Below are 14,163 nucleotides of genomic sequence, written 5' to 3'. Positions count from 1 at the left end.
GGCCAGATCTTATCCGCGCTTGTGTCTTGGTTTGAGTCCATCTCATGCCATTTGTTTATCGTAATTTTCCTTGAGAAAAGAAAACAAAGTGTCAAAAAGTGTAAGAATTGCAACTCTTGTGTATGGCATGTTCTCATGAATGGAAATAATAATGAACACGAAAGAAGATAATATCAAACGTTTTTATTATGTTTTTGGGCATTGAAATAACTTCAAAGTTATCTAATTAGTTTTCATTGAAGTAACTTCACAGTTATCTAATTAGTTTTCATTGAAGTAACTTCACAGTTATCTAATTAGTTTTCATTGAAATAACTTCACAGTTATCTAATTAGTTTTCATTGAAATAACTTCACAGTTATCTAATTAGTTTTCATTGAAATAACTTCACAGTTATCTAATTAGTTTTCATTGAAATAACTTCACAGTTATCTAATTAGTTTTCATTGAAATAACTTCACAGTTATCTAATTAGTTTTTATTGAAGTAACTTCACAGTTATCTTATTAGTTTTTATTGAAGTAACTTCACAGTTATCTAATTAGTTTTTATTCTAAATATTGTAATACTTTGATGATGAGTTAAAAAGTTATGAAGATTATAATGTATCGACGTATTTTATATTAATATCGTACATCTAGTAGATTTCAGGTGGCGCTGCTTACTAGAGTTTAGATACTGACTGTTTCTCTTCATTAGTCATGTGCACACATGAACAAGGCCAATAAAAATCACATGTTGAAGACGTAACGGCAGAGATCCTGTCACTGTTAAATGACATTATTATTTCTAGTTTTGGAATCACAATTAGTCAACGTATTTTATAATAACCTTACACATACATAAAAAAGGCTTAGCAAAACCATAGGTTTGTTTCTTTGTTCTTGAAACTCACGTAAATCTATACGAGGGCTATCTACACTGGCAGTGTAAGACTAAAGGGAAGGCAGCTAGTCATTACCACCTCCCGCCAATTTTGGGATACTTTTATCAACGAATAGTGGGATTGATCGTCACATTATAACGTCCTCAAGGCTGAAAGGGCGAGCATGTTTGAAGTGACGGCAATTCGAACTTACGACCCTCAAACTACAAGTGGAGCACCTTAACCAGTTGGCCATGCCGTGAAGCCATAGGTTGGAAGAGGAAACATAACTATCTTCCATATATACTTCTTCATACATGTAACAGAAAGACTTCGAAGGGAAATAATTTCCAAGGTTCATCTGTTGCGTGCTCTTGTGTTGTCCATCAAGTTGAGGTCACGCAATTGTTTCGATACGGTATAAACTGGAAGTTTAATAGCTAAACTTATAGTTTCAGATTAAAGTTTCTGTATTTTATTAAGGAGTTTGATTATTTATCATCTCGAGATTATTACTCAAAGTTGATAATGGTTCCTTAAGTTACATGCGTTTCGATTCCCAGGCTCTAACATGAAACATATTAATATTATTTTGTTGTTTGTGATTGGAGTAATCTTAGTAAAATAGATAAATATAAATTTTGTAATGATTAAATTAGGTTTTTTTCTTCATTTTGTAGTCCAAGACTCGATACTTTTAAGGTAACCACAGGCAGTAATGTGTACGTTTTCTTTTTAAGCACGAAGATACATAATGGGATATCGTGCTGTCCCGACTGCAGGTATCTAAACCTAATATTTAGTGTTATAAGGTCTCACACGTACCACTGTGACTCTGGGGAGGTTTTGAAATGTCATAAACGGTGGTTTCTTCAGTTATTGTTGTAGGTAAAACTAATGAAATAATAATGGAAGTGAACAAGCTAGTTTTACAATCTGTGGTCGTGGGGCCGAAGCTACTTTTAAAATTATAATCGATATGAAACTGAAGAACTCATAGCTCTTTACCGGATAAAAAGTATTGGATAAACTCATAATGTAAACCTGTTATTTTATCTTCTAACAGATTATCAAAAGAATAAATCAGATTAAAAAACTCTTTACTATGTCAGCATAATAACTGTTTTTGCATTTCTTGATATCGTCTTGTCTATAAAATGATTATCAATTTGAAATGATTGATTTTAAAATGACAGTAAGATTGTAATGTAAGGGCAGCGGAAAATATTACTGATGTGTTTAGTGAGTTTGTTGCTGTTTTATCATAACCAAACCTCAAATTTAACTTTGTAAGCCTTTAAAAATGATCCGCTGATAGATGTTTACTGAAGAGATTGACGTTATGTAAAAAAACAATGTAAGGCCAGCTAGAAACGAAGAAAAATAAGAAATTGATCAGTAAGGATAAAATAATTAAAACGTTTAAGGTCGGCTGGTAAGGAAGAAAAGAGGAGGAACCAGTCTGATAATGTTTTTGAACTGGTTATAAATATAGAGACACTGAAAATATTCTAGGCTAGATAGAAAATGGGAATAGAATAGGAAATACTTTATGATAAGCTGATAATAAAATAATTTTGAAACGTTTAAGATTTATCGAAAAAAATTAGAACATTAAACTTCTGAAAAAAGTACTTGACTTAACGAGCAAGTAACACTTTGTCAAACGTGAAAACAAAGACTGTTTGTTAATTGAGTTTATAATAAATTAGTTTTTTTCGTAAATTAGCTTCATTTAGACTAAATTTAAATGTGTTGTCTGCCGTTTTAGTTGATGTCCGAATTTAAAATGCTCAGCTCCATAATATAGAGTGATGACTAGCTGCCTTCCCTCAAGTCTTACACTACTAAATTAGGGACGGCTAGCACAGATAGCCCTCTAGTAGCTTTGTAGGATGAACTAGTTGGATGAATTAATAGGATGAACTAGTTGGATGAATTAACTGGATGAACCAACCGGATGTATTAATAAGATGAACTAGTTAGAAGAATTAGATTGACGAATGAATTGGGTGAATTTAATGGATGAACCAACCGGATGTATTAATAAGATGAACTAGTTAGAAGAATTAGATTGACGAATGAATTGGGTGAATTTAATGGATAAATTAACTGGATGAACTAGTTAGAAGAATTAGATTGACGAATGAACTGGATGGATCATTTCGATAAATTAATAGTACGAACTAATTAGATGAATTAGGTAGATGAACTAATTGGATGAATTGATTGGATGAATTTGCTGTATGAATTAATTGGAAGGATTGATTGTATGAATTAGACAAACAATTGAAATGTGTTGGAAAAACAAGACTGTTTAGTGCAATAGTTAAGAGTTAGTTCATTTAGTTATATGATCTTTAATTATTATTTAGTTTTCCTAACAATAGTGTTAAAAGTTAATTATTTTAAATGCGATAGCTATAATAGATTTATTTACGTAACTCGGTACAACTTGTGTGTTGTGTGTGTAGCTCAACTGTTATGAACTAACGTTATATTGCTCGAACCTTCTATATTTTTTGTCGTTGCATTATCAAGTAAGTACTATTACATCATAGAGTCTCATAGGTTGTTTGAAATTCTAGGGCCTCAATTAGGGACAATGTATATATGTATATAAATATTAGTAACCAAATTAGCGAAAGTTAATTCACTAAACGTGTGTTTGTGTGTTTTTCTTATAGCAAAGCCACATCGGACTATCTGCTCAGCCTACCGAAGGGAATCGAACCCTGATTTTAGCGTTGTAAATCCGGAGACATACCGCTGTACTAGCAGGGGACTCACTAAACGTTAAATTATTTTAACCTGAGTTTTATAGTTAAAAGAGATAAGGAAAATAATTTGTCTTCTTAAGGGCGTTCTAAATAATTTAAACCCTCTGTGTGATAGCCTATAGTGTACGAATTTTTTTAAATACGCACATGTATAGGCCTGGCATGACTAGGTGGTTAAGATAATCAATTCCTAGGCTTGGGTCCCAGGTTCGAATCACCTTCGCACCAAGCATGACCCTCATTTTTTCAACCGTGGGGACGTTATAATGTGCGGTAAATCTGACTATTCATTGGTAAAAGGGTAGTCCAAAAGTTGGCGGTGGGTGGTGATGACTAGATGCTTTTCCTCTAGTCTTACACTGCTAAATTAGGGGCGACTAGCTTGTGTAGCTTTGCGCGAAATTAGAAAAAACAAAAAACAAACAAACGTACATATATTATTTTAAAACAAGTAAATTGCGTGCTGTCCCTTTATTATTAGAATTTGTTGCTAAAAGTTTTTACTCTATAAAACTGACAAAGTGGTTGAGTTAAGTAGGTGAACTAGTTAGTGCGTGTGGTAATTCTTATGTCACCATTGTATAAGGAAAAGATGGTTATACACCTCTTTGGTTAGCCATCATTATTCAGATAGGAGGTAGGATGGGGGCACCGTACCTGCACAAAACCCCATTACCAAACTTACCCCTTGTACCAGAAAACGAGTGCCAAGTTTAATGAGTGGTGATATAAACACAGTTTTAAACATGGCGCCCTCAGACTTTCTGGGGAAGGGGACATAGAATCAGATTCCCAATTTGGTTCAGTGGTCCCCAAAACCTACTTAAGGACCCTCTTCGTGCTTTCAGGTGCCTATCGGTTCGTATTGTAGATTGCCTGCTGAGTTTGATACTGTTGGCTTTAAAAGTATTTTGTTGGAGTTCGTGTGCGCAGCTTTTCGAACGAGAGAAAACGAACGCTCGGACTGACATCATGGTTCATAGTTGTAATAGATTTAATATTATTTTATTATCTATTGGTTTGAGAAATAATTCGTGAGCGTTTTTTCAAGTTAAAAAATATAATCATAAATGAAACGCTTTCGCAAAATATTTCATGTCATTTGGTAGATAATTTTTTGCTCTAATAGATGGTGTGTTTGATTTTCATATGTCTTTAATTTTTGCTTTCATTTTCAGCTCATTAAATGGAATGCCAAGTGGACAAAATCGAGCATTTTCGACACCATCTGCTTTTCGCATTTAATTTCTTGCAATTTCGTTTAAAACAATGCATACTATATACCTAGGTATTACATGAAATAAAGTATCATAATAAATGTTTTGGGTGTAATGTGTTCATGCATTGAAGTATTGTATAGTCTTGCATGTAATGCTTGAATGAAATTATTTAAAAACGCTCACGAATTATTTCTCAACCTAATATATATGTTTAACTTTAACAGTCCCGCTTGTTCTGTAAATTTGTAGATCATGTCAGAGTGTAGGAACCAACAATGTGCGATGATGTTATAAACCAGTAGTTGTCAGTATTGTTGGGCAAACTAAACTTTCGAGAACTTCACCTAAATATTACAAATCGACGCTCCAAGAGACAATTTAATATATTGTTGGTCTGCTACATTCAGTATACTATAAGTCTCAGAAACAATAATTGTGATAAACGCTAATTAATCGGGAAACAACACATATTTGACAAGAGACGTTTATAGATGTCTAACATTAAAACAGTTTAACTTCAGAGACTTAGCTCCGAAAGTTAGTATTTCTACGACAATATGGTATAACTTCAGCTGTGAAAACTTACGTGCGCCTGTAAAGCAGCTAGCTAGCTTCGTTGTCAAGTAAATTGCACATGTTTATCAACATAGGATTAATTCGCTCATCGTAACGCGTCAATGAAGTATTCAGTTCCTGACCATATAGAAGAGTAAGTATTATTTTTAAGTTTGTAAACTCTTGTATATAAAACGTTATTTGTAATAGCCGTTGTTATAAATAGTATAGTTGTTTTTATATTGAAATATATTTGTGTCAAGAAAGAAAATTGTGTGTATCACAAAATAACATAAACGTAACACAAATAGAGATTCGATTAACGTCTAAATCATTAAATTAAATTTTCCGGCTATTTGGAACCGTAATACGTAACGTACGTAATATAATGAATCGGAGACTCGTCCGAGATAAATTATAATACGTAACATAGTTTATATAAGATTCTATTTAAATCATTTATAAGTGGGAACTAAGGTAATACAACTAAAGCATACAACCAGAAATATGTTTAAAATAAATATAATAGGTTTAAAATAACATATTTTAAACTGTGAATAGTCTTTGTTTTCTCGGACATCCAATGGCACAGAGGCCCGGCATGGCCAAGCGCGTTAAGGCGTGCGACTCGTAATCTGAGGGTCGCGGGTTCGCATCCCCGTCGCACCAAACATTCTCGTCCTTTTAGCCGTGGGGGCGTTATAATGTAATGGTCAAGCTCACTATTCGTTAGTAAAAGAGTAGCCCAAGAGTTGGCGGTGGGTGGTGATGACTAGCTACCTTCCCTCTAGTCTTACACTGCTAAATAGCACAGATAGCCCTCGAGTAGCTTTGTGCGAAATTCAAAAACAAACAAACCAATGGCACAGCGGCATGTTTGTGGACTTACAAAGCTAGAATCTGGGTTTCGATACTCGTGGTTGGCATAGCACACATAGCCCATTGTGTAGACTTGTGTTTAATTACAAACAATAACAACAAACAACGCTTTTTCTTTGTTCGTACTTGTCATATGTCATTATTGTTTTCAGATACGTTGTGGGTAATGTATACATATATATAGTGTTATAACTACTGAAACAAGAACTAATTAAAATTTAACTAACTGGTTTTCATAAAATGAAAAATATGAAATATAACTGTGAGTTTGTTTTCGTGAAACTTGAAGACTGCAAAGACACATGAAAATATGAGAAGGCTCTACGGATCAAATTTCATTATTTACGAAAATAATTCATTTTATGCCACACAACAAATAAACAAATGTTGAATTTTAATAACTTTGTAACCGAGGCTCAAATTAAGACTGTTGCTTATAACGTACAATTTAAAACAGCATAGCTCAGAGAAATATAAACTGGAGACGATGATTTAAAATATATTCAGATAAATGAGACCTTCAGGGTACTTTATATAATGAGTTATTAAGTTTCCCGAGTTGGGTGCTGTTATACACAAAGCTACACAGTGAACTATCTGTGATCTGCCAATCGCAGGTATTCAAACACGAGCTTCAGCACTGTCAATTTTCAGATTAAGTCTGAGCCACCAATATGCGTGTATTGACGGAGAGGGAGGTACTGATTGGACGCTCTGCACATTGAACAAACTGTCACAACAGTGACATTCAGTATGTCTACAAACATGTTCTCTGATTACGTAACATGAGTCTGGTTGCTGCTCTGTTCCAAGAAGTTATTGTTGTAAATTAATCAAAAAGTTTGTACTGATATATATGCAAATTAGCACAGATATGTTTCACGTGAGTTTCTTTTACAAGTTTCTATTAGAAACATCTTTTTCATTAAAACAAACTGATAGTGACGAACGACAAACTGCGTTGTTGTGTTACGTTCCATTATCAAACAACAACAGTAAAGACCTAAACTTGTGATAAATTACGTAAGCTGTAGATTGTTTCATATGTCTCTCTTAATTTTGAATTTGAAATTGACAAATTAAGAGGAACTTGGAAACAAAACTTGAAGTATTAAGACCTGCGGTTTCTGTTGTTTCGTCAATATTCGAATGTAAAGGTAAATTACACATTCTGAAAACTGTTTGTTTTTGTATTTTTGAATTTCGCACAAAGCTACTCGAGGGCGATCTGTGCTAGCCGTCCCTAATTTAGCAGTGTAAGACTAGAGGGAAGGCAGCTAGTCATCACCACCCACCGCCAACTCTTGGGTTACTCTTTTACCAACTAATAGTGGGATTGCCGGTCACATTATAACGCCCCCACGGCTGAAAGGGCGAGCATGTCTGGCGCGACGGGGATGCGAACCCGCAACCCTCAGAATACGAGTCGCACGCCTTAACGCGCTTGGACATGCCGGGCCTGTAGGTCCAAGGTTTCAGCTGCGATAACTTGCCCGAAACACATTATACTTTCAATAGCGCGTGCGTTGTAATTATAAGTCATTTCCGCTATAGGTTATGAGTTGTCTTTCGGTGGTGGGTGTTATTTTTATTTCCTTTAATATGATTAGAAGGTTAAAATTAGGAACGCTAAGCCTGATTTACGGATCTTTAAGATGGTCATTTATTTCATGTCCCACATGTTTAAAATATACACATTAAGGTTTACTTTGTCTTTATGTGAGGCAGTGACAAGTTTCTGGATTACAGTGCTACAGTACCGAGATCTATTTCCACTGGTGCAAGGAGAACAGATATCCAAAGTTTAGCTGTGCACTGCAAAGCAACAACGCATAATATTTTCTATTATCGGATTTTCCCGTTAACTTGTAAACTCGTTTCTTTGTTTTTGAATTTCGCACAGAGCTACACGTGGGCTATCTGCGCTAGCCGTCCCTAATTTTGCAGTGTATAACTAGAGGGAAGGCAGCTAGTCATCACCACCTATCACCAAATATTGGGCTTCTCTTTTACCAACGAACGGTGCGATTGACCGTCATATTATAACGCCTCCACAGCTGAAATGGCGAGCATGTTTCACGGGAAGGAAATTCGAACTCGCGACCTTCAGATTACGAGTCGAATGGCTTAACTACCTGATCATGACGGGCAAACTATTGATATCAGTGCTATATAATAATTGCTTGCGTTAAATTAAGGATTCCAAAGAATACTCACGTGTGTCATAATTGGAATAGATACTGCATGGATATCTCACATATATCATTGAGGATACTGCAGAAACTCTCCAGTGTATTAGCTGAAAATACCACACAGAAATTGCACCTGTGGATAGTTGCATTAACTCTATGAATTTTATCTATTATAAGAACCAATTAGAATCTGAATGGAAATCGTGACTCGTTTGAATAATATCACGTTTCTCTGTAAATATTTTGAATAAACATGTTACAAATTAGAACAAAAATACTTCAATTATTCTTTCAGTAAAGTGACAAGCTGAGCTGAGTGCAGGATGCGTCTCTACATACAAAAAAAATAATATTCGTAAACTGTGTTTTATTTTGTATGAAACAGTATCTAAAGTACAGTAAAAATATCTGTAACCATGTTTCATTTTATTGTCCAGGTATTTTCACTACAAAAGACGGTGTTTAAGTTTTAACTTCAGGATATTATTTTCAGCTCGTTTTGTATGCAAAGGAGGCCCGGCATGGACAGGTGGGTTAAGGCGTGCGACTCGTAATCTGAGGGTCGCGGGTTCTCATCCCCGTCGCACCAAACATGCTCGTCCTTTTAGCCGTGCGGGCGTTGTAATGTGACGGTCAATCCCACTATTCGTTGGTAAAAGAGTAGCCCAAGAGTTGGCGGTGGGTGGTAATAATCAGCTGCCTTCCTTCTAGTCTTACACTGCTAAATTAGGGACGGCTAGCGCTGATAGCTCTCGTCTAGCTTTGCGCGAAATTAAAAAAAAAATAAAACAAAACAAACGCAAAGATAGACAAAATTATCCTTTTCAGGAGATTTTTCTAACACAACGTGTACTTTGTATATTTGTTCCAGAATATTTGTTGAACGTTATAATAGGAGTTACCTGTCTTTAACCGACATACCAGAAAGAAAACAGCGATTCAACAAAAAAAACACCCACCACCAACTCTCATCTGACAAAGTGATTTGATTTGACTATCTTTCTTATATCGCACTTAAAATTCTATATATGCAGCTCTTTTCTCTGCCAATGAGCCGCGAACATGCTTTCTGATTCAAAGTATGAGCAAGACATCTTCATGACCTGGCCTAATGTGCTTGGGAAAAAAATAATATAACCCAATATAACATTTTAGTTAAAAAGCCTTCAGCACAGAACTATTTAGTATTAGCATTATCTATAACACTGTTATATTAATAACTTTATTGATAAGTTTTATATCGTCTTCAAATTAACTAAACTATTCATTTTTAACCCTTCAATACAGGTAAAAATATATTATAACAAATAATGTTTTTATCTGTTACAATAAACTGGTCAAAAACAGATGACGAAATAATTCATTCTTGAAGCAAAATACCTAAGAAACTCCAGCAGCAATTGGTCGAAAAGTAACTTTCCTCTTAATGTTTTTAAAGTGTCCTGTATCTTATTAGCGATGTTTATGCTTATGGTTAATGTGCGAGTTGAATGTTATGAGGAACTTTGTAACGAATAACACACAAAACCATAGAGACCTGGAAGCAATTTGGTGCATAAAATATTTTTGTTACTGAATTAATATTTAAAGATTATTACTTCTCTAACTTATTGATGTTAAGTTCTTTTCGTATCAAACTACTTAATTAGGTCAGAGTTATAAAACAACACAGTAATGGTTATAGCTCACTAAATACGCTGTTCTTACGTTGTTTTTTATAAAAATTAGAATATACTGTTTTGTTAGTTGGGTACCCTAGATGTTAACAAATATACTGTTTTGTTAGTTGGGTACCCTAGATGTTAACAATATTCATGGTTGTAAATCCAGTAACATATCATGATGTTCAGTCAGCTTAGGAGATCTACATTAATGTTAAATCCACATGCAAAGCTATCAATACAAAATAATTTGGCCTGGCATGGCCAAGCGTGTTAAGACGTGCGACTCGTAGGGGTGTGATAATGTGACGGTCCATCCCACTATTCGTTGATAAAATAGTAGTTCAAGAGTTGGCGGTGGGTGGTGATGACTAGCTGCTTTTCCTCTGGTCTTACACTACTAAATTAGGAACGACTAGCGCAGATAGCTCTCGAGTAGCTTTGCGCAAAATTCAAAAACAAAACAAACAAACTAATTTCCATGATAAAAATAAATACAACTAAGTATATTAAACATTTTACTCAGTACTGTTACTATCAGTAAAAGAGAAAGAATACAGTACACTTTACTTACAGAACACGTAAACTATTAGTTTGCCTCGTGTACTGTTAAAAAAATCCGTATTATCAGTTCAGTACGTCATATATATATATAAAATACGCTTTTTGAATATATAGCTTAGAACCATAAATGTTCCTAGATGATAAAATAGACGTTTGTACTTGTAGGGAAAGAAAGAGATTCTTAGAAATGAAAGTAAATTTAGAACTGAGTAAATCATTTCCTATACAATATATACAATATGTTGGTGAAGAAATAGATATATTGTATTCTAAAATGCTTGTTTATACTTGGAAATATTTCTATTATGAACTGGAACTTTTTAAAGTGAAAGGGGAATTTATGCCAAAAGACTAGTTGAGGGATCCATTGTTTAAACTACTAATCAGAGGAGAGCAAATCGATCAGCAACACTGATCGCGAAAAGGATTTTGACCAGCTCTATAAACAGAATGAAATGAATGCTCAGTGCTACTATGTCTCAAAACTTGAACATTTTGATCCGCAGTCAGACTCATTTAAAGTTAGGCCTCACCACTTCCTTTGCTGTTATGTTTGTTTTCTGAAATTCGCGTAAATCTACACGAGGGTTATCTGCGCTACCCGTGCCTAATTTAGCAGTGTAAGACTAGAGGGAAGGCAGCTATTCATCACCACCCACCGCCAGTTTTTGGACTACTCTTTTACCAACGAATAGTGGGATTGACCGTCACATTATAACCCTCCCACTGCTGAAAGGGCGAGCATGTTCGGAGATTCGAACTCGCGACCCTCGGATTACGAGTCGAGTGTTTTAGACATCTGGCCATGCCGGGCCTTGACGAGATAGAACTCATACAAAAACAGTGAGCCAAATGTTTTTGATTTTATTAATTCATCATATACGCAATTCTCACAAAACAAGGGAGATAAAAGAACAAGAACATGTAAGCCTGACGGTCAGTGTTTTACTAAATAAATAAAAACGTTTGTCCGTAAAAGGTTTCGCGCGGTGCAACGTGGGTGACTTGGTAGTGTTGGATTTTGCTACGAAAGACAGCCTTAGGTGGAAAATAAGTTGGACACCAGGAGTCGCTTCAAAAAATCCAAATGTGCTACTGATATCAAATAGAACCTGGAAAAGATAGATAGAAAAAGAATGAAGCAAGTGGCGTAGAGAAAAGTGAAAATTGTAATAAAACCTGATGATTGTGCTTAATTATCTGCAAATAAGGACATCTCTTTGATTAGAAACCTGTTTCACATAATAATGTCTCTGAAAATGAAAACATATTTTTCTCAATAAAATATGTAACACACATTCACTTCTCTGCTAATAAGTAAATCTTTTCTTGCAAAATCTAGGAAATAAATAATATTTTTTGCACTGAAAACGGGAACAACTTATGAACTTTTTAAATGTTACCCTACGATGTAGACCTTTCATGAATTAACTATTTACTTGGATAAAAAAAAAAATCCGTTTTTAAAAATGTTATTCGTTACTTGTGTATTTGAACTAAAAGCTAATATGAAAAAAATACTTTTATGCGTGAATTATCTGGTTGAAATATATATATACATATTATGTTTGTAGTCACTGTGGTCAAAACATTATCATGACAGGTCTAAAGGAATTTTTTTAATGACAGTTTCAGACTGATTACATTCATAATTAAGTTCTAAATAAAAATTAGAATTTCTTTATTCCCTTACCGGAAAGAACTTTTCAGGAGATTATACGACACTTTCTTGCTTTTTAATCAACACACTCTTGGCAGTTTTCATGGACACGTCTTTAACTCCAATCTGAATATCTTGTGTAGAAGGTTCCAGTTTGTTGTCTTCAATTACGGCATGTCTGCTCGTCCCAGGAAGTATAACATTTCTTTCTGTCTGGTCTTTAGGCTGTTTATAAAATATTAAGTAATTTGAGCGTAACTGATGAAAAAAACAAAATACTAGCAATCATTTGGGAGTAGAAATGTTTTCATTTTGAAAACATGGTTAGTTGTCATAGAAATAAAAATAGAGAATCTCCGTCTAAATGAAACATGCTTATTGAACAGGCAGACTTTGCTGATAAATAGTGGCATTTCTTGGTAAAACTTAGCTAGTTTCTCTCATCTGAAGCTATAATTACACTTTAGTAAATTTTATTAAGATAAAATACATGTCGAACAATTATTGTAGTGGTTTGTTTGTAGTTAAACGCAAGAAGGTACACAATGGGCTATCTGTGCTGCGCCCACAAGGGGTGTTTATAGCACTGTAAGTCTTTACTATTACTACAGATACATTGAAAAGAGGAGTGATATTGGGTAACCGAACGACAGAATATTTAGTAACAGAATTAATACTGGAAAGTGCTATCTATCTGTCACATTAAATAACAACGGTTTCTACCAGCATAAGAAAACTATCTCTTGGGTTACTCTTTTACCAACGAATAGTGGGATTGACTGACACATTGTAACCCTGAAAGGGCAAGCATTTTTGGTGTGACGGGGATTACGAGTCGAGTGCCGTAATCACCTGGTCATGCCGGACGTCTTATATTGAGTAAATGCGTTTCAATACGACTATACTATTATCCCTAACAGCTTATACTAAAATAAAGCATATTTCCACTACCCCTATTATAAAAGTAAACTTTTCCAACACTTGAATTTGGTTAACTAAATCTTAATTACAAGTACTTGTAATAAGTTAAAACAGTGAAATAAGTTATTGAGATTAACAGTGCTTTTGTTCATGGCACTAAATAATTAGTAAGATTTGAATTCAACACGATCATGCATCATGATTTTTAATATCATTCAAGAAGATGAACTAATTTCAGATTCGGAGAACAGTCGATAAAAAAAAAAAACACATAAGAAACAGTTTGCCCATAAAAAAAATTCACTTAATGTGTTTCTAGCGAAACTAAAAACGTTTAAATTTCAGTTTCGCCTGGAGCAACGTTTTGTAGCCAAATATAACACAAATTTCATAGTTTTCAAATGTGATGTATACTTTAAAAAAAAAGTGATTGTTTTACATATCTTGTAATATATCTTCAAAACAAGTTCCAAAATTAGTAATAAAAGACATACATAAAGTGGCAATAGCTTCTGTAAAGCAATGGTATCTGTTTTCTGGGTGGGACTCCTGTACGTGGATTCTGGAAACAACATAATTCCCTGATCTGGTGAATCACTTCTAACCAATACTTTTCCAGCAGTACAATAGCTCTGTGTAGATGAGGGCGTGGCATGTAACTGGAGACAAGTGTCATCAGAGTCATGGTCATAGCCTGTTTGGAGAATTAAATTTTTTAACAGAATATTTGATAACTTTATTCCGGTTAAAATTATCCAAATATAAAATGTTAAATATTTATGAAATAGCCATTGATTAATTAATGTTAGAATAACGGTTGTTTATCTTGAATTTCGCTCAAAGCTGCACGAGGGCTTCTGCGTTGG

General features: G+C 34.4%; 1 protein-coding gene across 3 annotated transcripts in view; it reads right to left on the bottom strand.

The window, feature by feature from the left end:
- Positions 1-11,559: 11,559 nt before the first annotated feature.
- Positions 11,560-14,163, bottom strand: part of LOC143238984 (protein turtle-like) — a 574,376-nt gene continuing 571,772 nt past the window's right edge. For all 3 annotated transcript variants that reach the window (XM_076479675.1, XM_076479673.1, XM_076479674.1), the window contains exons 12-14: positions 13,792-13,991; positions 12,410-12,601; positions 11,560-11,828 (exon numbers count right to left, since the gene is read on the bottom strand). In XM_076479675.1, coding sequence (XP_076335790.1) covers positions 12,431-12,601; positions 13,792-13,991 — 371 coding nt within the window. In that variant the 3' untranslated portion in view covers positions 11,560-11,828; positions 12,410-12,430. The remainder of the gene's footprint in view (positions 11,829-12,409; positions 12,602-13,791; positions 13,992-14,163) is intronic.

Source organism: Tachypleus tridentatus, chromosome 13 (genome assembly GCF_004210375.1).
Source record: "Tachypleus tridentatus isolate NWPU-2018 chromosome 13, ASM421037v1, whole genome shotgun sequence".
Taxonomy (NCBI): domain Eukaryota; kingdom Metazoa; phylum Arthropoda; class Merostomata; order Xiphosura; family Limulidae; genus Tachypleus; species Tachypleus tridentatus.
This window is presented reverse-complemented; position numbering and strand designations above follow the sequence as displayed.